The following is a 23,574-nucleotide window of genomic DNA, read 5'->3' on the forward strand; positions in this document are numbered from 1 at the left end:
GCATGCTCTGTGGGAAGCCTTGTTTTGGCGTCAGACGCGCTGCTGCTAGCTAGAAAATTGGAAATATTGCAAGTCATGGTGGGCCATTCAATGGGGGGAAAGGGTGGATAATGACTTTGGGTAATGCTTATAACACATATGAGAGAACTCTTCTGGATTCAGATAATGGTTATAGAAGTTGGCCGACTTGTGGGCATACAGGCAAATGTATAAAATCTTCACGCGTAAGTATAAAWTAGGTTTTAGCTAGCTAGCCAACTAGCTTTGTTAGCTAGCTACAGAACGTTAGATTGCGTTAGCTTGTAGCTAATTGTGCTTGTGTTTTTTGACAAGCGACTTAAAGTTAGCAGATGGATTATCTGCTTCTTGTYTCTACATTTATTTGAGTGGCAATACAAAACATAGTTTAAAATACATTGTAACCGTTACGTTAGCTAGCTAACTAACGTTKCATTTTAGCAATTTCTCTTTCCCCGTTGCTGTCACATSAACATCCCGCCCCAATCTTTTCCCATTGGCAAAAATTTGTGAGGATCCCATGTTGTGCTTGTATCCTTGTTTTGTTAATGGTTCACCAGCCTGTCTGTTGTCACTGCGCCACTTGTTGCTAGGGAGGTTGCTTGATAGCGGAAGTGAGCGCTATCAACACTTCCCACTGGAGTCTGGACGATAAATACCGTTGGATGCTAGCTATGATTTTGTTAGGTTGCCTACTTTTAAACACTATTGATGTATAAACTGATGCATCGTTTTCATTGATATTAATTTAATGTTATTTTGTATACATCGGTAAYCTGGAGATCTTGAAAAGAAAATGGATGAGAGGGAGACTGCAAGGGATGGGTGAGAGGGAGACAGCTAGGGATGGGTGTCAGGAAGCGTAGCTACTGAACCAAGAGACCCTCCCTCTTTCACCTTCACAACTATCTATTCCTGCACTGGCCTGGGTGATCCATTTKACTTGTTCTGCATTGTCAGGTTGGCTTGTCTAATTGGTCTTCATCTTAAATTGGGGTTGAGGTACAGTGTGTRCTCTAGAGACAGTGGCCATTAAACCTTTCCACTGGGACCCCAGTTCACAATTTAGTTGTAGTCATGAACAAGCTCCCCTGATTCACCTAGTCAAGGGTTTTATGATTAGTTGACATCTGGAATCAGGTGTGGGGTCCCCAGGGGGAGATTTGAAAACCACTGCTATAGAAAGTGGAGATGTGATGGTTTGCTGCTAAGAAGTAGGGTTCTAATTGTTCTCTCCCATAGAAATATGTGGAATGTGAGACTGTTTGTTATCTCATTTATTGCCTCTGCACTGGCAGTGCATATGATTGGTTTATGCTTATGAGTTCAGTGTGCATTTTATTTGGCTATTCATGTTGTTTTTATCAGTGCATTTGGTCATCTTAAATCATGTGTGGTTGACAAGCCTGTTTGTTTCAACATATAAGGCCATACTCACATTTCATTTGGCATGAACGATGTTTGATTCATTCTGCAGCTGTTATGACATATTCTTTTGACATTATGTAATGTAATCTTTTTTTCTGTGACTAAGTGAAATTTGATGGTAGAACACAGGCTCAGGTTGACCTAAACTTATTTACTCAACAAGTAATTTTTTTTTTTTTATCTTGTCATTACATTTTAAAGGCATCAACACCAAGAGAAGGAGGTTTAATTTGTCCTTGATCTCTCTCTCTCTCTCTCTCTCTCTGTGCAGATATGGGAGGACTTACTAATGGGGAAGACCAAAACCTGACCTAGAAAACAGTTCAGCCTTTGACTGATATTGGACTCCCATACAAGACCACAGAAACCCTCTACATTCTATTCACATCATAGGCCAACTCCAAAAGTCGCTCTTCACTTCTGTCATATCTGCAATTTTCATACTTTCATTCTTTATCAGTTTATCTCAATATCAACTATTGTGGAACTCAAGTTTTCCGTTGTTTCTATTTATTTTTTACTTATTTTTTTTACTTTCACTTTTTGTTCCTTTGTAAAGAAATGCTTTACCTGAAAAAGTACTTCACAGAGGGCCTGATTCAGTTCACCATCCTCCTGAGTCTCATTGGGGTGCGGGTAGACCTGGACACCTACCTGAGCAATCAYCTGCCCCCARTGCGYGAGATCATCCTAGGCCCCAGCTCGGCCTACACCCAGACGCAGTTCCACAACCTCCGCAACACGCTGGACGGGTATGGCATCCATCCCAAGAGTGTGGACCTCGACCAGTTCTTTACCACCCGCCGGCTGCTGAACCAGGTGCGCCAGCTAGATCGCCTGTCAGTGCCCAGTCCAGAACTGAGCACGTGGCTGGTGCACCGCGACCCTGAGACTGTGGTGTCTGCCGCCAGCCAGCCCAGCCCCAGCATCACCCTGGACAATGGGACCGGCCTGGAGGACGTGAACAACTCCGAAGCCCCGGCCATGAGGGGGGGCGGCGGAGCGCCTGAGTCCACCTACAATCTGAGTGGAGAGGACCGAACCCTGGGAGCTGTGGCCCCCGAGGACAGCCAGGAGCAGGGCAACAGGGAGGGCAACGCTGACCTCACCAAAGAGGTAAGAAAGCATGCAATGATCTCACCTCTACTCAGTATCACAAGACTAGGGCAAGCTGAGGCACAGCACGTCTATTGTAATGTACAGGGATATATTACTAGGAGCTTACTGTATTTAGCTGTCTATCAGAGACCCATTGTATGTCTGAACCTTGATAAAACACAATTGTAATCAAATGGAAGTTATTTCTGGCATTGTGTAATCTGCATTATTATAAAGTCCTTTTTCCTACATTAGAATCATCCTTTCCCCTAATAGTCACAGGACCACCACTTGGAGGCGGTGTGGTTTTGGGTGACACTAAGCCATTGTTAAAGTAGAATTAACTAAGTCTCCAAATGGATCACATGCTTTTATGGTAATTAAGTGGCTACGGTTGAATCAGTGTGCTTAGCTTCAAGTTACATGATCTGAAGTTTAAATCTTATGTATATCGCCACGTGTTGACCTATCTGAGGATGAAAATATCAAAATGTAAAGCCAACCGTATCACAGCTGAAGCCATCTTTTGACTATTGCACCACAGTCAAGTAGTTCTCTCTCCTTGAAGTGCTTTTGATTTAGAATGAAGTTGTGTAAGACAAGATGGTGTACAACTCAATCAAGAGGGCTCTTTGTAGTCCTGACATCTTTCTCATCTGACATGTCTTTTTCAGGACATTGATTTGATTGACATCCTGTGGCGACAGGATATCGACCTTGGCGCAGGACGGGAAGTGTTCAACTACAGCAGCCGCCAGAAGGAGAGCGAGGCGGAGAAACCCAGCCCAGAGGAGAAGAAGGAAGGGACAGAGGCACAGGAGAGCTGGAGGAACGGAGTGAACCTTCAAGAGGCTCAGCCTGTGGATGGAGAGACAGGGGAGAGCATACCGGAGCAGGTAGCTAAGGGCACAGATTGTGTTTTTCATGATCCTGTGTCCACTGCAGTTGATAGTTAAGGGAGTGACCTCTGTGCTGTCTGCCCCTCCCCCTCAGCTCACAGGCCTTGGCTCTCAGACTTCACTGTCTCTGCAGGAATGCCTGAGGCTGCTTGAGGCCACCTTCCCTTTCGGAGAAGAATCTCCTGAGGTAAAGACATTTGCAAGCTGTCTCAGGAGACAGAAATGTCTTCATTTAAATAAATGTAAACAAACCATGATATTACAAAAGGTAGATTGCCTTTATGGTCTATTATAATCTCAACATGTTTGTGAGATCATTTTTAAGGTAAACATCTGTTATCAGTTTGTAGCCCCTGTAGTCACTGCTGAGCTTGCAGTGGCCAATGAAGAAGCTCCATCCACATCTCAGGGGCTGCCACTGCCTCCCCCGTTGCCCCAGCCTGTGCCCCAGTTGGACCTGGAGCAGCAGTGGCAAGACATCATGGCTATCATGGAACTACAGGTTTGTACTTGTGCTTTAATCACAACTGGTTCTCCCAATAAATATATTTTTTTGTTGTTAGATGTTCTCTAACCAGGTTTTTCCTCTTTGAAGGAAATGGAGGTTAACAACACCTCTGAGAACTCCTTCCTCAGCACTACTTCCAACAGTGCTAATACCAGTGGCAGCACAACTGAGTCAGGCTCGGTTGAAAGCTTTGGACTTACTCGTTCCTCCACCCTTATCCACCAAGATGTCAGCCTTCACCAGGCCTCCCTCCCTAGCTGCAGCCAGGATTTTCCCACGCTTTTCAATCCAGAGATTGATGGCACTAGCACCCCACGCCCTCCCTTGCTTAGAATGTCCTCCAGCTCCAACTCCTCCAGCGTCAACTCTACATTCGGAGCCACCAACCTGACTGGACTCTTTCTCCCACCGCCTCTAAACAGCACCAACAACATCACTTCGACCCCAGTGTTGCCTGACCCCTTCAGCAGTCTGCTGGAGGAGTCAATGCTGGATGAGATCAGCCTGCTGGACCTGGCGATGGAGGAGGGCTTCAACCAGGCCCAGGCCTCTCAGTTGGAGGATGAACTCGACTCAGACTCAGGCCTCTCCCTGGACTCCAGTCACAGCCCGGTCTCCCCGAGCAGCTCTGAGACCTCCTGCTCCTCTGCCGCCTCCTCCTCCTCCACCTCTGCCACCTTCTCAGAGGAAGGGGCTGTGGGATACAGCACTGACTCTGAGTCAGTCACCGTGGAACCAGAAGGTGCTGTGGGGGGCTACCAACCCGAATTCAACAAGCTCTGCCGCATGAGCTATCAAGACCCTTCCCAGTTCCATGGGCTCCCTCAGCTTGACAACATCAACCACAATCACACTTACAATTTACCACTGTCTTCCTCAWTAGATGAACACCCAGAGCTACCGATTCCCACTGGCAAGAAAATGGGCCGCGAGAAGCAGTCGAAGCTTCAGCCCCAACAGGACTTCCTGGACAAACAGTCGAGTCGCGACGAGCGCCGGGCTCGGGCCATGAAGATCCCCTTCTCAAATGAGAAGATCATCAATCTGCCTGTAGAGGAGTTCAACGAGCTTCTGTCCAAGCACCATCTGAGCGAGGCCCAACTGGCCCTCGTTCGCGACATTCGTAGACGTGGCAAGAACAAGATGGCGGCCCAGAACTGCCGGAAGCGCAAGCTGGATACCATCATCAACCTTGAGCAAGGGGTGCACGACATGCGTCGTGACAAGGCACGACTTCTGAAGGAGAAGATGGAGTTTATTCGCTCCATCCGTCAGATGAAGCAGAAAGTGCAAAGCCTCTACCAGGAAGTGTTCACCCAGCTTCGGGATGAGGAGGGCCGGCCCTACCCCCCCAGCGAGTACTCGCTCCAGTATAGCGCTGACGGCAGCGTTCTGATCATGCCCCGCAACATGACAGATCAGCAGACCCGTAAGCCCGACAAGAAACAAAAGGACAAAAAGAAGTGAGGAGGAAGCTGCTGCCCTTTCTTTAATTTTGCTAAAATCACTAAGAACGATTTCTGCAGACGCAAGAGGTCTTTTTTTCTTTAAGAAGATTCTTGTGAAGAGAAACATAGCATTGTTGACTACTCTTCCTGCATTAGGTATTTTTTCCCTTTTCTTTTTTGGTTCCTGCGTTTTCTCTGGAAAACGACTTTGAAGCGGTTCTTCATTTGAGTACTGAATTTATTGTTTAGGTGGGGAAAAAGGAATAAACAAGGAAAATAAGGGGTTGAAAGGATTCTCTGGATCCTATGGCACCAGCCCAGTGAAGAGGAAGTTGATAAATAATGTTATGAAGTGAAGGGACTGGTATCAAGTGAAGTGGAGTTGAAGAAAAACAAACATTTAGTCAACATGAAATGGGGTGTAAATTCCAGCCCATTGTTAGTCAGCGTCGAACAGATTGTTAAACCAGATTTCTTGCTTGGGCCTTGACGTAATTGGTGGAGTGTTTCTGGAGTAAGTAGAAGAGGAAAGCCAAGAGAAACTTGAGATAAAAAGCAAGTCCATCATCTGGGATACCATTATCTTATACCGCCGATAATAACCAAATTTGTATGGTTCACTTCACTTGTTTTCTGGGCAAATGTCTAGGTAGTCTTGACACTGCACTCATTCAAAATGTGTTTGTATTACAAACACCACCGTTTTTGATTGGCCAATGTCATTGACTTTGAGTCTCTTTGACATAGAACTAGAACACTGGAACACAAAAAAAGAGAGGCTTGGAGAGTATTCTTGGGCTAGCCATGATGGTGGAGCATGACGGGTGTAGGAGATGGGACGCTGAGGAAGAAGGCACACACTGCATAACAAATGTACCAGCTTCTGTATATCTATACATAGCACTGTAATTTGCCCTTCTAAAGCTTGGCTGTATGCATCGTGCAGTGTCTCTGGCTATCCCTCTGCCGCAGGTTTAAGGATGAGCTCTTCTGGTCATTTTGTTTTAGTTTTCCACAATTTCTCATACTCTCCAGAATAAGATAGGTTAGAGGTCTTGCTTCATATCATCTTAGGTCTACTCCCTGCCCTTATTGCATTACACACTGTGTGTTGTGCCTGTAACCACGTTGCAGGACAGGGAAACTCACAATACTGATTTGTGATAGGCCATCTTTGCAGGAACTACTGCATGAACTGCAGCCCTGTGGAAGTGTCGCCTGTTAATTACTAATCAAATGCACCCATCTTTACTGTCATTAACATTAAGTTGGTTGGTTTTCTTGTAAGGTGACAGAGATAAGCAGTTTGTCTGTCCAGTAATTACAGAGTTGTAGCCTTTGAAAGAGTAACTTGGGAATATTGTCATTCTATTTGATAGTGACCTAAAGCAATGGACAAGATTCAGTTGATGAATAGCCTAGTTGTCAGCTGCAATAGTTTACGGGTCATTCATTTGTGTGGTTAGAAAAGTCAATCAATTGAATCGAACTGACAAGAAGAATGTGTGAAGTGAGCACCTTGTTTTCGAATGCCTTTGTTTCACAAGCACATTTTATACATTTGTTGGTTTTTCGAACAAAGGTTATTGGACTGTTTTCATTATGTTAGAAGTGCTATTATCTGAGCTTGTGTTTTATTAGGGTCAAAATTGTGTTTTAGCATGTACCCCTAACAAAAAAAGATAATTAGTATTCCATTTAATGTGGCAGAGATGGAGAATTTGAGTATATTTAAGAGCCCCAGATCTACAGTAAAGGGGGGGACAAGAACTAAGTTGCTGCAATGATGAGAATGACCTATGTTCTTATTCATCCACATAACTTTCATTGTTCTTGTCATCACTAACCTGAGAGGGGAGCCAAGTAAATTACATRGCTTTTAATCAAATGTTTCATGCAGTACTAATACTTTTAGCAGGAAATACATTTGGGGCGTCTCAAAATTTAAATGAAAAGAAATGYGACAGCTGATAAGTTGTTAGTTCTTGCACTTGAGAAAACATTTGACATATTCAGACATGCAACGTTCACCTGCATTGCAACACAATGCTAAACCCACTAAGTTATTACTACTCTTAGCGCACTGCATTTGTTAGTCTTGTTTGTTCTGTAAATATTTAAATGTTTCATGTTTTGTCATTCTTTCTGTAGTTTGTGTGTTTTGCACAGCCTTCTCACCCCTGCTTTGGGTTTGGTTGTGCAGTTTCTTTGGTTTACTTTAAAATATTTGCTGGCAATCTGGGATTGTTATTTTATTGATTTAATAAAGTGTTTTTATTTTCATCTGACTGCACCATTTGTGTTATTAATAACAGGGTGAAATGTGTCCATAAAAGTATACTTGGGGAATAGGATGTCCATTAGGTTTTGTGAAGATGAATACATCAAGCCTTTATAAATGTAGCTATCCAAGTATTTACACAAACTTGTAGTTATTTGTCAGAATGATACTGAGACAACTGTAACAAAAAGTTGTTTATTCTCCAAAAACAGACAAGCAAGTTCTGTTTATGAAAATGTTAGAATGATAAGATGGACGAATGAGCAAAGTAAAAAGATATGGTTTTCAACAAGTCACCTTAATACACGAATAAAACCGTCACAAAATGAGCACAGATTAACATCGTTTTGCACTAAACGCTACAAAACATTTACGTTAAAAGACAAAATGGCACTGTTCTCCTGTTTACAACACTATGAATGATAACATCTCCACCTGCCTTTACAGTAATGTCATAGCAAAAAGGTCTGGACCTCTTAATCAAGTGTGCCGTGTGAAAATMATCTTGTAGTATCCAAATAAACCATCACTGAAGTGAATCTTTAAAAATTAACACTGCATTATATATTTCTTCCAGGGTTGTGTTTCCTCAAGATAACCCATAGCCTGRATTGACTGATCATATCCAGATAAGAGTTTAACCTGATGGGTGATATTAAGCCAAAAAGAGAGTCCAAATGCTATCTTGTTTTTTCAGACCCCCTGCCTAGAACCCATATGCCCTTGCACTACCTCTATAGTCTTCAGAACCAGCTTGACACCAAACGGCTAGTTCTTGTCGTCCTCCTTCTCCTCGGTGGGGTAAGAGTGCCACGTAAGCCGCTCCTCGTAGAAGGATATGACCACCTGTGGACACTTCACGTTTGCCTCCTTAGCAGGTACCAGGTCTGCTTCATCAGAGTTTTTCCTACAAGAACAGGCCGTGTGGAAAGAACCACGAGTTGGATGAGTACTTAAGTGGAGGGTTGTGGCTAGTTCAGGGATTGTAGTGACGCCATGAAGKATACAGATGCGGTCAAATATATTGGCACCGTTGCATGATTCAATTTGTTCTAAAATAAGTTGAAAAAAAAGTTGTGTTTACACGTGTATTTGTTTGATTTACAACCGCACAGGACCAAGACATTTTTAAAATTAWATTTAGATTTCACTTCAAATGTTCTTGACTAAATTATTCCAACTAGGTTGGAGGCAATGATTCTCGTTAATTTAGTTTGCATGTGGTAAATTGCAGGTAAAAATTTCCATTGCAAAGTGCAAMGGTAACAATATTACATCCGGCCATGATTGGGAGTCCKATAGGGRGTCGCACAATTGGCCCAGCGTCGTCCGGGTTTGGCCAGGGTAGGCCGTCATTGTAAATKAGAGTTTGTTCTTAACTGACTTTCCTTGTTAAATAAAGGTTCAATTTAAAAATGTAAAATATATTTGACTGCATCTGTAGGTCAGGATGCAGAGAATGGGGAGATGAAAGCAATGGATTATTGTTGTTTTCATTGATGCATACCCTGCTGAAAAAAAACAGCATAGATCAGCATATGCTGGTGACCAGCCTTCATTGGGTTTTGGACACTGATGCTGGTGACCAGCAAAACCAGCATCAAAGTGCTTAATCAACCAGCTGGTGCCCCACTGGCACATGTAATTTGACAACTTATTTTTTTTTTACAAATAAACAGAAATACCTTTTTTTACATAGGTATTCAGACCCTTTGCTARGAGACTCAAAATTGAGCATCCTTGAGATCAAATCAAAGTTTATTTGTCACGTGCAGTGAAATGCTTACTTACAGGCTCTAACCAATAGTGCAAAAAAAATGTGTTAGGTGAACAATAGGTAAGTAAAGAAATAAAACAACAGTAAAAAGACAGGCWATATACAGTAGCGAGGCTATAAAAGTAGCGAGCCTACATACAGACACCGGTTAGACAGGCTGATTGAGGTAGTATGTACATGTAGATAGGTGGGTGGCGGGACACAATGCAGATAGCCCGGTTAGCCAATGTGCGGGAGCACTGGTTGGTCGGCCCAATTGAGGTAGTATGTACATGAATGTATAGTTAAAGTGACTATGTATATATGATAAACAGAGAGTAGCAGCAGCGTAAAAAGAGGGTTTGGGGGGGGGCACACAATGCAAATAGTCCAGGTAGCCATTTGATTACCTGTTCAGGAGTCTTATGGCTTGGGGGTAAAAACTGTTGAGAAGCCTTTTGTCCTAGACTTGGCACTCCGGTACCACTTGCCATGCGGTAGTAGYGAGAACAGTCTATGACTGGGGTGGCTGGGGTCTTCCTCTGTAGGGCCTTCCTCTGACACCGCCTGGTGTAGAGGTCCTGGATGGCAGGCAGCTTAGCCCCAGTGATGTACTGGGCCGTACACACTACCCTCTGTAGTGCCTTGCGGTCAGAGGCCGAGCAATTGCCGTACCAGTCAGGATGCTCTCGATGTTGCAGCTGTAGAACTTTGAGGATCTCCGGACCATGACAAATCTTTTTAGTTTCCTGAGGGGGAATAGGCTTTGTCGTGCCCTCTTCACGACTGTCTTGGTGTGTTTGGACTAGAGGTCGACCGATTAATCGGAATGGCCGATTAATCGGGGCCGATTTCAAGTTATCATAACAATCGGTAATCTGTATTTTTGGGCGCCGATTTGCCCAATTTTTTATTATTTTTTTTACACCTTTATTTAATCTTTATTTAACTAGGCAAGTCAGTTAAGAACACATTCTTATTTTCAATGACGGCCTAGGAACGTTCTGCCTCGTTCAGGGGCAGAACGACAGATTTTTAACCTTGTCAGCTCGGGGGATCCAATCTTGCAACCTTACAGTTAACTAGTCCAATGATTACATTGCACTCCACGAGGAGCCTGCCTGTTAGCGAATGCAGTAAGCTAAGGTAAGTTYCTAGCTAGCATTAAACGTATCTTATAAAAAACAAACAATCAATGACTGTCATTGCTCCATTGTGTTGTTAACCATAAACATCAATCAGGCTGACTACCTGTTACGCGAGGGCAGCAAGAAGCCAAGGTAAGTTGCTAGCTAGCATTAAACTTATCTTATAAAAAAACAATCAATCTTAACATAATCACTAGTTAACTACACATGGTTGATGATAATACTAGTTTATCTAGCGTGTCCTGCGTTGCATATAATCGATGCGATGCCTGTTAATTTCTTATCGAATCACAGCCTACTTCGCCAAACGGGCGATGATTTAGCACTGTCGTTGCACCAAACCTAACCATAAACATCAATGCCTTTCTTAAAATCAATACACAAGTATATATTTCTAAAACCTGCATATTTAGCTAAAAGAAATCCAGGTTAGCAGACAATATTAACCAGGTGAAATTGTGTAATTTCTCTTGCGTTCATTGCACGCAGAGTCAGGGTATATGCAAGAGTTTGGGCCGCCTGGCTCTTTGCGAACTAATTTGCCCGAATTTTACGTAATTATGACAACATTGAAGGTTGTGCAATGTAACAGGAATATTTAGACTCATGGATGCCACCCGTTAGACAAAATACGGAACGGAATAAACGTTTTGTTTTCGAGGTGATAGTTTCCGGATTAGTCAAAGGTATATGGTTTTAGAGAGAAATAGTCGACACGTTATAATTCCTGTAATAACTTGCGGCTGAATATGAAAGGGGTTCCTTCGTTATTTTACCGTTCATGTCTTCATAGAGAATGTCTTGATCTACTTCAAATAAGGTCTGTGTTTTGTGCAGGCTTAAACCGCCTCGACGTTTTGATACCCGTGTAAATCTCACTAGGATAAGGTAACGTTTGTCAACATATTTTCATAAATCCACTCTACAAAAAGTTTATCTTCGCTTATATTTAGCCAATATTGATCAGAGTTACCTTGTCCTATGGATATCTACACAGTTATAAAATTGGCACGGTGATGTAAGCCTACACGAAACACAGATCTTATTTTAAGTGAATCTAAAAATATCCTATGGAATAAATGAAGGAACCGCTTTAAAGATTTTGCTAGAAGGTGTCATGGGAATTATGACTCGCACTTTGGTTGTCAATTCTTACCATGCCTATTATTAAAATAGGATTTCCTGCATATAGAAAATAAGTTTTTGTTTTCAACATTCATCACAGGTAACTTAAACTCTATTTTTATTCAAACAGTTGAGAGTATTTGTCTCCTAAGCAGACTCTTCAGTATCATTGTCACTTCAGAGCTGTGTGCGTGTGTGTGTATTTATGTATTATTTAAGTTAAAATAAAAGTGTTCATTGTTCATTAGTATTGTTGCAATTGTCATTATTACAAAAATGTGTGTGTGTGTATGATATATATATTTAAAACACTTTTTTTATATATAATCGGCCGATTAATCGGTATCGGCTTTTTTTGTCTCCAATAATCGGTATCGGTATTGAAAAATCATAATCGTTCGACCTCTAGTTTGGACCATTCTAGTTTGTTGTTAATATGGACACCGAGGAACTTGAAGCTCTCAACCCGCTCCACTACAGCCCCGTCGATGAGAATGGGGGCGTGCTCGGTCCTCCTTTTCCTGTAGTCCACAATCATCTCCTTAGTCTTGGCTACGTTGAGGGATAAGTTGTTATTCTGGCACCACACGGCCAGGTCTCTGACCTCCTCCCTATAGGCTGTCTCGTCGTTGTCTGTGATCAGGCCTACCACCAGATGTTTCTACAACTTGATTGGAGTCCACCTGTGGTAAATTCAATTGATTGGACATGATTTGGAAAGGCACACACCTGTATATATCTATATATATATATATATATATATATATATATAAGGTCCCACAGTTGACAATGCATGTCAGAGCAAAAACCATGATGTTGAAGGAATTGTCCGTAGAGCACTAAGACAGGATTGTGTCAAGGCACAGATCTGGGGTACCAGAAACTTTCTGCAGCATTGAAGGTCCCCAAGAACACAGTGGCCTCCATCAATCGGGGGAGAAGGGTCTTGGTCAGGGAGGTGACCAAGAACCTGATGGTCACTCTGACAGAGCTCTAGAGTTCCTCTGTGGAGATGGGAGAACCTTCCAGAAGGACAACCATTTCTGCAGCACTCCACCAATCAGACATTTATGGTAGAGTGGCCAGACGGAAGCCACTCCTCAGTAAAAGGCACATGACAGCCCGTTCGGAGTTTGCCAAAAGTCACCTAAAGGTCTCTCAGACCATGAGAAACAAGATTCTCTGGTCTGATGAAACCAAGATTGAACTCTTTMGCCGGAATGGCAAACGTCACGTCTGAAGGAAACCTGGCACCATCCCTACGGTGAAGCATGGTGGTGGCAGCATCATGCTGTGGGATGTTTTTCAGCGGCAGGGACTGGGAGACTAGTCAGGATCGAGGGAAAGATAAACAGAGTAAAGTACAGAGCACTCAGGACCTCAGACTGGGGCGAAGGTTCACCTTCTAACAGGAGAACGACCATAAGCACACAGCCAAGACAACGCAGGAGTGGCTTCGGGACAAGTCTCTGAATGTCCTTGAGTGGCCCAGCCAGAGCCCGGACTTGAATCCAATCGAACATCTCTGGAGAGACCTGAAAATAGCTGTGTAGCGACGCTCCCKWTCCAACCTGCAGAGAATGGGAGAAACTCCCCAAATACAGGTGTGCCAAGCTTGTAGCGTCATACCCAATAAGACTCGAGGCTGTAATCGCTGCCAAAGGTGCATCAACAAAGTATTGAGTAAAGGGTCTGAATACTTATGCAAATGTGATATTTCCATGTTTAAAATTTCTAAACCTTTTTTTGCCTCGTCATTATGGGATATGGTGTGTAGATTGATGAGGGAATTWAAAAAAAAATCTATTTTAGAAAAAGCTGTAATGTAACAAAATATGGAAAAAGTCAAYGGTCTTAATACTTTCCAAATGCACTGTACATTTCTTCTTATGTAATCATATAAAGCGTGAATGTTCAAGATAGCATGCATAGGTAATAGCAGGTCTGTGGAGATCTTCACAATTACTGTAATAATCAGTGGAGAATCTTGAACAGCATTGATCACTTCAATTATGGACTTTTAATGTAATCGCAACTGCTATCCAGGTCCTTTGGTTCTGCTGTTAGATAAAGCACGCACAGTGATATCACATTAATCTGTTGTATAAATAAACAAGATATCTGACATTGTATTCCAATTTGAACTTTGCTGAGCTTTAAAATTCTAAAAAGGTCCTTGCTATACAGAATCCTTGGAAAGTCCAACGGACGTCACCCCATTGAAGTTGAAATGTAAAATGGTTAAGGTAAGCGTTAAAGGTTTTTTAGTTTAGTCAGAAATGATTAAAATCACCAGGAATTTGGCTAAAAATGTTTCATTTAAGAAATCTGTTCCCAAGTATTCCCACTAGAAAAGAAAAAAATAGATCATTGTGTCTCAATGTAATCAAGGTATGAATGATTGTATTTGAAAAGAACAATCTCTTTATGGGCTTAGTTGTGGTCAATTTGCAGTTTGCWAATTATTATGTTCGGCCCTCCTACAAAAATCGTCCCGCGGCTTAATCTAGTTGCCTATTCCTGAGCTAGTCCATGCTGGTCAGACCAGTTTGACCAGCATCAGACCAGCATGGACTAGCTCGAAATGTATGCTGATCTACGCTGTTTTGGAATTGACAGGTAGACAGTATGCACAACGTGAGTTAACATGCTACTGCTCCATGATTAGGTCTATTAAGCAGTATAAATAAAGGTTCAAATAAGTTAAAGTGAATAGGGCGATTAAAGGCTATACAAACCATTTCATGAGGAACATGAGTTCTCCAGTGGAGTCAGTGGCACCAATAATCCTTTCTGGATCCAAACCTCGAGCGAAGCCCCTTAGTTTCTCTGGCTAAAACACAGTGAATCGCAGTCAATCAATGGGACAGAGCAAAGACAAATGATTGCATCTGTGTACATGCTTCGGTCTTTAGGACTTACGTCATCTTTTCTCTTCTTGGGTCGACTTTCCTCTCCTTCCACATTAGTTTCTGCAGACTTCCTCTTACCCACAGACTCATGGGCCGATTTCTGTTTCTGCAGAAACTGTGCAATCAGGTCGGGGCAGTCCAAATTATCCTCTGGTTCCCATGTGTTGTCGTCACTGAATAAACATACAGGCAAGTGTTAATTAAGCCCGAAAACAGCATTGGAGGGAAAGTGGTGTTTTGATTGGTCAATACAAGCAATCCACACACTAGAGATATTGTGGAAACTCACTCCGAAAAGCCTTTCCACTTGAGAAGGTACTCCACTCTTCCTTTCACTACTCTTCGATTCAAGACCTTCTCCACCACATATTCTTCTTCCTCCTCCTCTTCCTCCACGGGCACCACATCCTCTGCCTTCTTCTCCTGTGTCTTCTCAGCCGGCGTTGTCATCGTCACCTGAGACTGGGTGGGGGCTGTGGGTGCAGGGGGAATGATGTCTGCAGCTGCAGGGGGATTGATGTCTGCAGGTGCAGAGGGATTGATGTCTGCAGGTGCAGGGGGATTGATGTCTGCAGGTGCAGGGGGATTGATGTCTGCAGGTGCAGAGGGATTGATGTCTGCAGGTGCAGAGGGATTGATGTCTGCAGGTGCAGAGGGATTGATGTCTGCATGTGCAGGGGAAATGTTGTCTGCAGGTGCAGAGGGATTGATGTCTGCAGGTGCAGGGGAAATGTTGTCTGCAGGTGCAGGGGAAATGTTGTCTGCAGATGCAGGGGTAATGTGGGCTGTGGGTGCAGGAGCAGCAAATCACGGCTCCAGAAAACGGCCACTCTGTTGAGGTGACACTTATACTGAACTTTTCACTAATGGGGTAATCCGCAGTTGAAACAATAACAAAGCGAATTCCCCGCCTCTGTTTTGGTAAAAAAGCTAAGGGATGGGCCTGGAGAAATGTAACCACTCTCAAATTCATATACTACAAGGACTGACCACCCAAGATATGAAAAGTATAGTTTTAKGCATGTTGATGCTAGACAGTGTTTAATAACATTTACAATGTTTACAAACATTGGAGTAAAACAAGCTTATATTTTGGGTTCTGAGGTGGTAAGACAGTTTAAGTTAATGAGGCATTTATAAGTTATTTTCTTTAAGAACCAATGGGTATACAGTAGGATCATGACCTAAATTATTGACACCCTTGATAAAGATGTGCAAAAAAGATTATAAAATAAATATAKATTTTTTATACTAATACAATTGCTCAGAGGATATTTTGTTTGACAAGTAATAAAACAAATCTAAAAAGATACGTCAAAGTTATTGCCACCCATTTTCAATAGTCCGGCATCCTCCCATTGCGAGGATAACGGCACTGAGCCTTTTGAAAATAGAGCTCTTTGACCAGGCACACGCCAGAAAAGAACCCTTTTTTTTTATGACTTGTTCAATCAATTTCTGAACAATTGTACTAGTATAAAARGTTCCCTTTTTTTGTTGCATACAATATAGCTCAGTATTTGTATTATTTATTTGATAGTCTTTTTTGCTCATGCTTACCAAGGGTGCCAATAACTTCAGTCATGACTGTATAGCATTAATTTATAAGTCCAAAAATGTATGTAGCAACTGCAGATTGCCCCTTTAAAGCCTAAAGATGCTAAGCTCCATGGCGTCTTGTGAGAGGTAGCATCACCTTTTGAAACTATATACTGTAATTCAGTGAAACACAGAGGTAGWTGGGAAACTCACAACATCACGGAGTGCCACACAGAAATTATAAACGCCTATGTTTACCCACTGCTGCAGAAGAAGATTTGTTAGTAGAAATAGCAGCTTGACTTTTGCAAAAACATCTACTCCCTTTACCCCACACAGACAAAAACAGAGAAATGGCTTGTATATTTGAAAAATGTTATAAGACCTTCAGTAAGAGTGGGAGCATCATTAGAAGGTTCTGTAGACTCGCTCATACTCATCAGGTAGACCGTGGGACCAGCAGTTGGTTCCTGGTCAATGTCAAGAGTAGGGGCGATGGGGGTCAGGAATCAACAAGGTAGACAGGATTAAAAAATAGCATTGGAGAGAAAGCGATTCATGAATGTCTACACCATTTTTACAGGGCTCAACGCCCTTTTGTAGATAATGAAAATGGATGTGCATCAAGATTACCAGTGTGCAAATTTCTAATAGCAAATGAGTACAGTGCTGGAGAAAAGCACAAGAATACAGACAGGGTGGCCTCAGGCAGCTACAATMTTTTTGTTGGGCTCAATTGACCACAGATGTTGCGGTAGCTAGCTAAATTACTGGGGCCATCATGCAGGAGATGGAGTAAAAACACATCCTTCAATCTGTGCAAAAACTGGAGGGCAAGTAACCACTTACAATACGAGTAGGCCAACCGGCCTAAAGATGGCGCTATTATTCCCTTTACGTTGTTTGTCATTTTACTACATGAGGAAAAACTACGCTCACTAGGGGGTCCTYAACTAGAAGGGATACAGCTTTTTGGCTATTTTAACTAACCCTAACTTAATTATCCTAACCTGCTACGTTAARTATTCTAACKTGCTGCGTACGTTCTCCTAACCTATTACGAAAAGTKAAATCTGGCAAAAGATGTATTKAATTTAGTCAAAACCSTTCTAGGGGKTTATTTYGCGACTTAGTCGCTCTATTTGATMAGTTTTTAGATACCTTCGGCGACTTTTATTGGTAAAAGAGTCTAGCGACAAATGCAGCTACTTTTCAGATAGCCTTGGGGGAGTTTTGATAGCTTTAGCGAATTTRCCCAAACAATTATGCCGCAAACGAGAGTGGGAGAAGTTGTCTGTGGAACAGAAATCACAGTAACCGCGCACACACAGGCAGAGAATCACAAGGGCGAGGTGTGCGGCGGGAAAGGGGACAAAAACGCTACGCTGGGAGAATCAGCTGTGCCACAGCAAAGCAAATTGGTGRTGTGACGTTGTCGCGGAAAAGGTCCTCTAGCGACAAGGCAAGGAGCCAATACAGATTCTTACTGAAAAATWGTTGATTTATTTTATTTTTTATTTAACTAGGCAAGTCAGTTAATTAAGAACAAATTCATATTTACAATGAAATTTACAATGAAGGCCTAGGAACAGTGGCAGAACGACACATTTTTACCTTGTCAGCTCGGGGATTCGATCTGCAACCTTTCGGTTACTGGCCCAACGCTCTAACCATTAGGCTACCTACCGCCCCAACTGAAAAATAGTTGTCAACACTGGCTACAATACGAGGTGAACCAAAAATCGTTTAGAAACTCTGTGGTGATACGGCATCATGCTTGACCAGAGTGCAAATAATCAGTTAGCCAAAAAATTGTTTAATATCGTTTGAAAACTGAGCTAGCGATCTAGCTACTATTGCTCCCTGTCATTTACAGAGCCACGGTTCATCCCCGATTCAGGCGAGCTCTCGAGTACTASCAACACACGCCACTTTCCTCCATATTGGTTTCAATAGAAAACAAAAGCATCGCTAGCATGCACATTCTGTATGTGTTAYCTAGCTAGTTAATCTAACAAAGCGCAATGTATATTGAAATGCATTCTTATCTTTCTGTAGTTGGCAAGATACTCGCTGTAGCTAGCTATAATTACATTATTTCCCAACACAAATGTGCAGGTAGCGAAGACTAGCAAGGATAGAATGCAACTCACCTCAAAAGGAGTTATTCGAGAGGAAAAAGTGTCTGTCTTCAAATATTTATATGATTAGCTAAATAATCTGGGTTATAATTTCTTACAAATGTGTTTAGTTTATTATCAATCAAATATGAGCTTGTGTAAGCTAAATATCGTGTCCGCCCCCTTCGTCTCCGATCTCAAAAATTCTTTGTACACGTGCATCGATTCTACATTGTGTGGATTTCCCAACGTAACCAAAGTTATCTCATGTAGGTGTCTCAGATGATTTAGAGATTAGTTAGTCGGTCGATCTGCTCAGTGAGTGTACCATCGCGGTATCTATCCGCTCCCGCTCGAACATGTTCGATTTTAACACAGCATTTMCTACTAAATGTGTATGATTTCCTCCTGTCCATAATATTTTAGATAATAAAGTCAAAAGTGTCGGCGCTGTAACATTTATCATGAAGGGAAAATGGCGACTGTTTATTTATTTATTTAAAGGCTTTGAGTTTGCCCGGAAACGGAAATTGCGTCTCAATTGATGCCAAGGCATGATTTTAGTAAATTACAATTTCGTCGAAACTGCGCCGAGTTCCGCAGATCTTTGTATTGATTGTATCTACGACATTTGATTGCAATTCGACACTTGTAGAATTAGTGTTTCTAAATATCGTTCGGAGCGCTCAACTCTGAATAGCTAATMTTAGCTAGCTAATTATTTGTGGCTCGTTCAAAACACATTTTTAAGAAGACGTTTAAAATGTACCCTGACTACATAGGAAAGTAACCAGCTAGCCTAGCCCAAGTTGTCATTCCAAAACATGATTCATCAGTTTGTTAGTCGAGCTAGGAAGTATGGGTAAACAAACGTTAGTGTCAGTGACTTTTGAATTGTATCAACATTTGTTTTTACAATGTGGCTACAGCCAAATACATTTTTTTACACAGGAGTGGTTGGTGGTGGAGGAGTTAAACCTATTGCGTCTCTGTGTTATCAAGACGAGGAGGGTAATCTTGAGGGCAAAGGGCAAGTGGGGATGAATTCCTTCAATCTTCTGTTCCCATGGCTAACAGCAAAGAGAAGCAAAAGACTAACTGCATTTGAGATGTTATCCATGGGTACGTTTTTCACAAAGATTATTGCGGCCCTGAACCGTTGTCCTCATGTGACTGAGTGCTTTAGTGAGACTTGAGCGGTGCCACCTGTGGAAGAGAAGCATTGGCAGAGTTTTCCCCCTTTGCTGACTCGTTGATATTGATTCTTGCATTTTGTGGTTMRTTCTTTGTTTGGCAGATGTATCATGTGCAGCGTAGCCTACAGAACGATTATTAAGAATCACGAAAATATGTAAATTAGAGCCCGACCGAAATTAGATGTTTGCTTCCAATTTCAATACCTCTTACGTAGGCAGCAAAGTCGCCGATATATATTTTTTTAGAGGTGGAACTAAAAACATATACTCTTTTTTTTTTTTTTTACACAGATTGCACTCCAAGGGATTAACAGATACTCTGAATGATGATTAAGAATCACGAAGAAGATGTAAGTTACCCTCATTCTCTCCCCATTTACTCTGACACTTTTCTCCACTGTATGCTCTGGTAAACAAAACTGTTGTTTGAAAAAAGGATATACAGTAGTGTCGAGCCATCTATGGGAGAATCTCAATTGCATACTCCTCGCCTCCTTATCTAAATCCATTGATGAGAAATCTAAAGGTCCTGCCCCTCTGACCTAATCCTCCAATGGGTTTTGAGAAGGAGGCGAGGAGAGGATGCTCAATTGAGATTGTCCCCATGACATGGAACCATCAACACCATMTTGTATCACTTCCTCCTAGCTTTGCAAGCTGTTGATTCACCAATTTAGTTACACAAACTGCCTGCAGCTCCCTCTGTTAGTGAAAGCAGTGTTTTGTTTGTCTCTGCAGGAGTTTGTTGCTGTGCGAGTCCAAGATCCTCGGGTTCAGAATGACGGGTCTTGGAATTCATACGTAGATTTCAAGATATTCCTACACGTGAGTGTCCATTCACTGTCTAAACTTGACAAAGAAGCAGTTGTCTCAATGAGTGCTTTAGTCCTTATTAGAGCTGTAGATCCCAAGTCATCGGGAAGGGCTAGTTTGACATTTCTTTACTCATTATGTGCATTTGTCATAGATGAGTCAGGACCAGGAAAAACAAATTACTACTCCTATCACCAAATTAACCTACATGTCACTAAAGTGAATGGCCTGTGGGTTGGAATGCTGGAGGTGATGGAAGGATAAATCTTGTACTCTATTCCTAATCATTTTCCTTTTAACAGAACCTGAGACAAAACCTCTGACTTTCAAATGTTTATAAACCAAAAGTGTCATAAGAAAATGCACTAAAATATGAATGTTACAGAAAGTTCTATACATACTTTCCAACCAGCACACGACTCCCACATAATAACTCGTCGTTTTCCATAGCTGTCCATTATCCTCTTCARGCACAGCACAAATGTGATTTGCTGCTGGCTGCTTATCATTTCGGGCGCTAGAGGCACAGCTCAAGGCCAAATAATTTTCAATTCACATTATACACATGACGTTTCCCACTACATCGAAGTTACATTTCTAAATACTAATWAACTCTGTATGATCAACTAGACAKATTACACTATGAATACATTAATATGCTTTACAGAACTCCTCAGAGGTAAACATATTTGTTATAAATTCTACAACGATCATGTGCCTTTTGTTAATCTCTGCAGTTGACTTTGCTCTCGCCATGATGTTTGACTCATGGTGATGAATAGCTAAACCAGCATCAAGCTATTTTGATGTAGACTTATTCTCGAAGCCATAACCAAGTTTTGCGCTGGCTAGCTGGAGAAACTGGATGCTTAAAAGTAGACTCGGCGACATGATGCAGAAAGTAAACCGCAGTGGGTCAATTTCCGCAAAAACTAAGAGCGTTGAAGCGCGAGTCTCAACTTCTCCGCTGTTTTGGTGCCCTGGCTACCACGCTGTAACAGCATGAAGCGAACCCTTGCACATGCGCAGATACTGTGTGACTGTGAGAGCGAAGTCTTGCATCTCGCTCATCTCAATATCTGCGCTGCTGRTCGTGGCAACGTTATTTTGCTGAGTCTACCTTTAACATTGGACGGCTTTGTTCAAATTGCTTGACAATCTAGTGTTGACTTTGTTCTCTGTAAACACAATGGAATCTTGCAGTTCAAGTTCTTAATCTGTACTGTCCTTGTCCCTTTCTGACATTTGTTGTGTGTTTTATTTTCTTTGACTTTGCATCGTTGAAGGGCTTGTAAAAGAAAATATAACACACAAGAATTTCAGCTATATACAAGGAGTACCAATAGCATATTTAAACCTATTCAGCCTCCTGAGGGAGAAGAGGCGCTGTTGTGCCCACATCATGACTGTGTGGGTGAGTGTGGACCATGTTAAGTCAGTCCTCAGTGATGTGGACACCCGAGCATCTTAAGTTATTGATCCACTGCACAGCAGCCCCCCCCCGTTTGCGCTGCAGTGGATGTCATCCGTCTTACAGGCTCCTGACCAATTCTCCTATTTTGTGTTTTGTTTTTTTATGCTGATTTTAACTTTTATTCTTTTTACATAATGTCTCCGCCATCATTTCATACGACCGAAACAGATTCTGGACATCAAAACAGCGATTACTAACCTTGATTTGGATGAATATTTGTACTTGAGTTGGCAGCTCTAGACAATCTGCTTACTCCGGACCAGGCCCTAATCCCTGGACTCAAAAGAGGAAGCGGCGGCAAAAAGAGGCATGTGTGTTTGATGACTCAGCGAAGGTCGTAGTGGGACTACTTGTATGCATCTGTGTACCATCCTTGAAAAGCGGTAACTCTAGCCTTTAGCATAGCATGGATGTCACRGTTAATCCAAGGCTTTTGGTTCGGGTAAGAACACACTAGGGGTGACAACGATTAAATGAGATAGGGATGATTAACTTTTAGAAAACATCCCTTACTGAAAAACAAAAAACAAAAACCTTTTTTAATAATTTTATTTTACAAAATTACACAGAACAAAAATATAAACACTACATGCAACAATTTCTAAGATTTTAATGAGTTATAGTTCATATAAGGAAATCAGTCAATTTAAATAAATCCATACCACAACCTCACCACCACCATGGGGCACTCTGTTCACAAGCAAACCGCTCGCCCACACAACGCCATACACGTTGTCTGCAATTTGCCCAGTACAGAAACCGGGATTCATCCAAAAAAGAGCACACTTCTCCAGCGTGCCAGTGGCCATTGAAGGTGAGCATTTGCCCACTGAAGTTGGTCACAACACCAACCTGCAGTCAGGTCACAGGCAATCCCGCAGGTGAAGAAGCCAGATGTGGCAGTCCTGGGCTGCCATGGTTACCCGTGGTCTGCGGTTGTGAGGCCGGTTGGACGTAATGCCAAATTCTCTAAAATGATGTTGATGGKAACTTATGGTAGAGAAATCAACATTAAAATCTCTGGCAACAGCTCCGGTCAGCATGCTAATTGCATGCTCCTTCAACTTGACATCTGTGGCATTGTGTTGTGAGACACAACTTCCCATTTTAGAGTGGCCTGTTTTTGTCCCCAGCACAAGGTGCACCTGTGTAATGATCATGCTGTTTAATCAGCTTCTGACAGGTGTAGCATATCAAGGTGGGATGCTCACTAACAGGGATGTAAAGACATTTGTGCACAAAATTTGAGAAAAATATGGTTTTTGTGCATATGGAAAATTTTGGGAATCTTTTATTTTAACTCATGAAACATGGGACCAACACTTTACATATCGTGTTTATATTTTTGTGCAGTTACCACAAAAAACTACCACTAACTACCACAGGCCCTGATCATCAACATCATAAAGGGAAAATTAAACAAATACCTAATGCAACAATGCTTTTTGTGTTTAGTAGAAGGAGATATGCATCTTTCAAATTATTTGCCTTGGATATAAAGCGCTCCGCACGCCATGGTCATTAACAAATGTAAAAATGGTAGAGCGAGAGACAGGGAAGCAACAGCAGTGAAGTCGTGTATGGCAATGAGAAGGTGATGAAATGCAAACTTTGCATGGTGGACTTGCGCTACAGTGGCAGTACAGGTGCAGTGCTGAAAGGGTTGACCCAACACATTGCTGGCAGGATGGAGTGAGAAAATCACAGCACTGATTTACAGAAATTATTCAAGTTGATATGCATTCAATGGTAGAGGATGTCAGCTTCAATACCCTAATGTAGCATTTCTCTATCCTGGTCCTGGGGACKCA

At 42.1% G+C, this 23,574-nt stretch overlaps 3 protein-coding genes across 7 annotated transcripts in view; 2 read left to right on the forward strand and 1 right to left on the reverse strand.

Moving 5' to 3' along the window:
- On the forward strand, positions 1 to 8,233 carry nfe2l1b (nfe2 like bZIP transcription factor 1b). 2 transcript variants are annotated; one of them, XM_024007260.2, is made up of 6 exons: positions 1 to 224; positions 1,718 to 2,562; positions 3,219 to 3,440; positions 3,538 to 3,630; positions 3,787 to 3,945; positions 4,039 to 8,233. In XM_024007260.2, the coding sequence occupies exons 2-6, from the start codon at positions 2,008 to 2,010 to the stop codon at positions 5,416 to 5,418; spliced, it is 2,409 nt and encodes an 802-aa protein (XP_023863028.1). In that variant the 5' UTR covers positions 1 to 224; positions 1,718 to 2,007; the 3' UTR covers positions 5,419 to 8,233. The 2 variants fall into 2 exon arrangements, with proteins under 2 accessions (XP_023863028.1, XP_023863029.1); XM_024007261.3 differs by lacking the exon at positions 1 to 224 and adding an exon at positions 317 to 978.
- Positions 7,860 to 18,771, reverse strand: cbx1b (chromobox homolog 1b (HP1 beta homolog Drosophila)). The gene is made up of 6 exons (XM_024007274.2): positions 18,314 to 18,771; positions 16,546 to 16,630; positions 14,911 to 15,406; positions 14,632 to 14,794; positions 14,448 to 14,542; positions 7,860 to 8,587 (listed from the first exon to the last, which is right to left on the reverse strand). The coding sequence occupies exons 2-6, from the start codon at positions 16,598 to 16,600 to the stop codon at positions 8,449 to 8,451; spliced, it is 948 nt and encodes a 315-aa protein (XP_023863042.1). The 5' UTR covers positions 16,601 to 16,630; positions 18,314 to 18,771; the 3' UTR covers positions 7,860 to 8,448.
- snx11 (sorting nexin 11) overlaps positions 17,874 to 23,574 on the forward strand; it is a 13,494-nt gene continuing 7,793 nt past the window's right edge. Inside the window, exons 1-4 of one of the 4 annotated variants that reach the window (XM_024007264.2) lie at positions 18,832 to 19,152; positions 19,232 to 19,402; positions 19,768 to 19,826; positions 20,215 to 20,301. In XM_024007264.2, the coding sequence (XP_023863032.1) occupies positions 19,800 to 19,826; positions 20,215 to 20,301 (114 nt within the window). In that variant the 5' untranslated portion in view covers positions 18,832 to 19,152; positions 19,232 to 19,402; positions 19,768 to 19,799. Of the gene's footprint in view, positions 17,891 to 18,831; positions 19,153 to 19,231; positions 19,403 to 19,767; positions 19,827 to 20,214; positions 20,302 to 23,574 lie in introns of those variants that run through there. The other 3 variants (XM_024007265.2, XM_024007266.2, XM_024007268.2) reach the window with 3 other exon arrangements.

This window comes from Salvelinus sp. IW2-2015, linkage group LG18 (assembly GCF_002910315.2).
Source record: "Salvelinus sp. IW2-2015 linkage group LG18, ASM291031v2, whole genome shotgun sequence".
NCBI lineage: Eukaryota > Metazoa > Chordata > Actinopteri > Salmoniformes > Salmonidae > Salvelinus > Salvelinus sp. IW2-2015.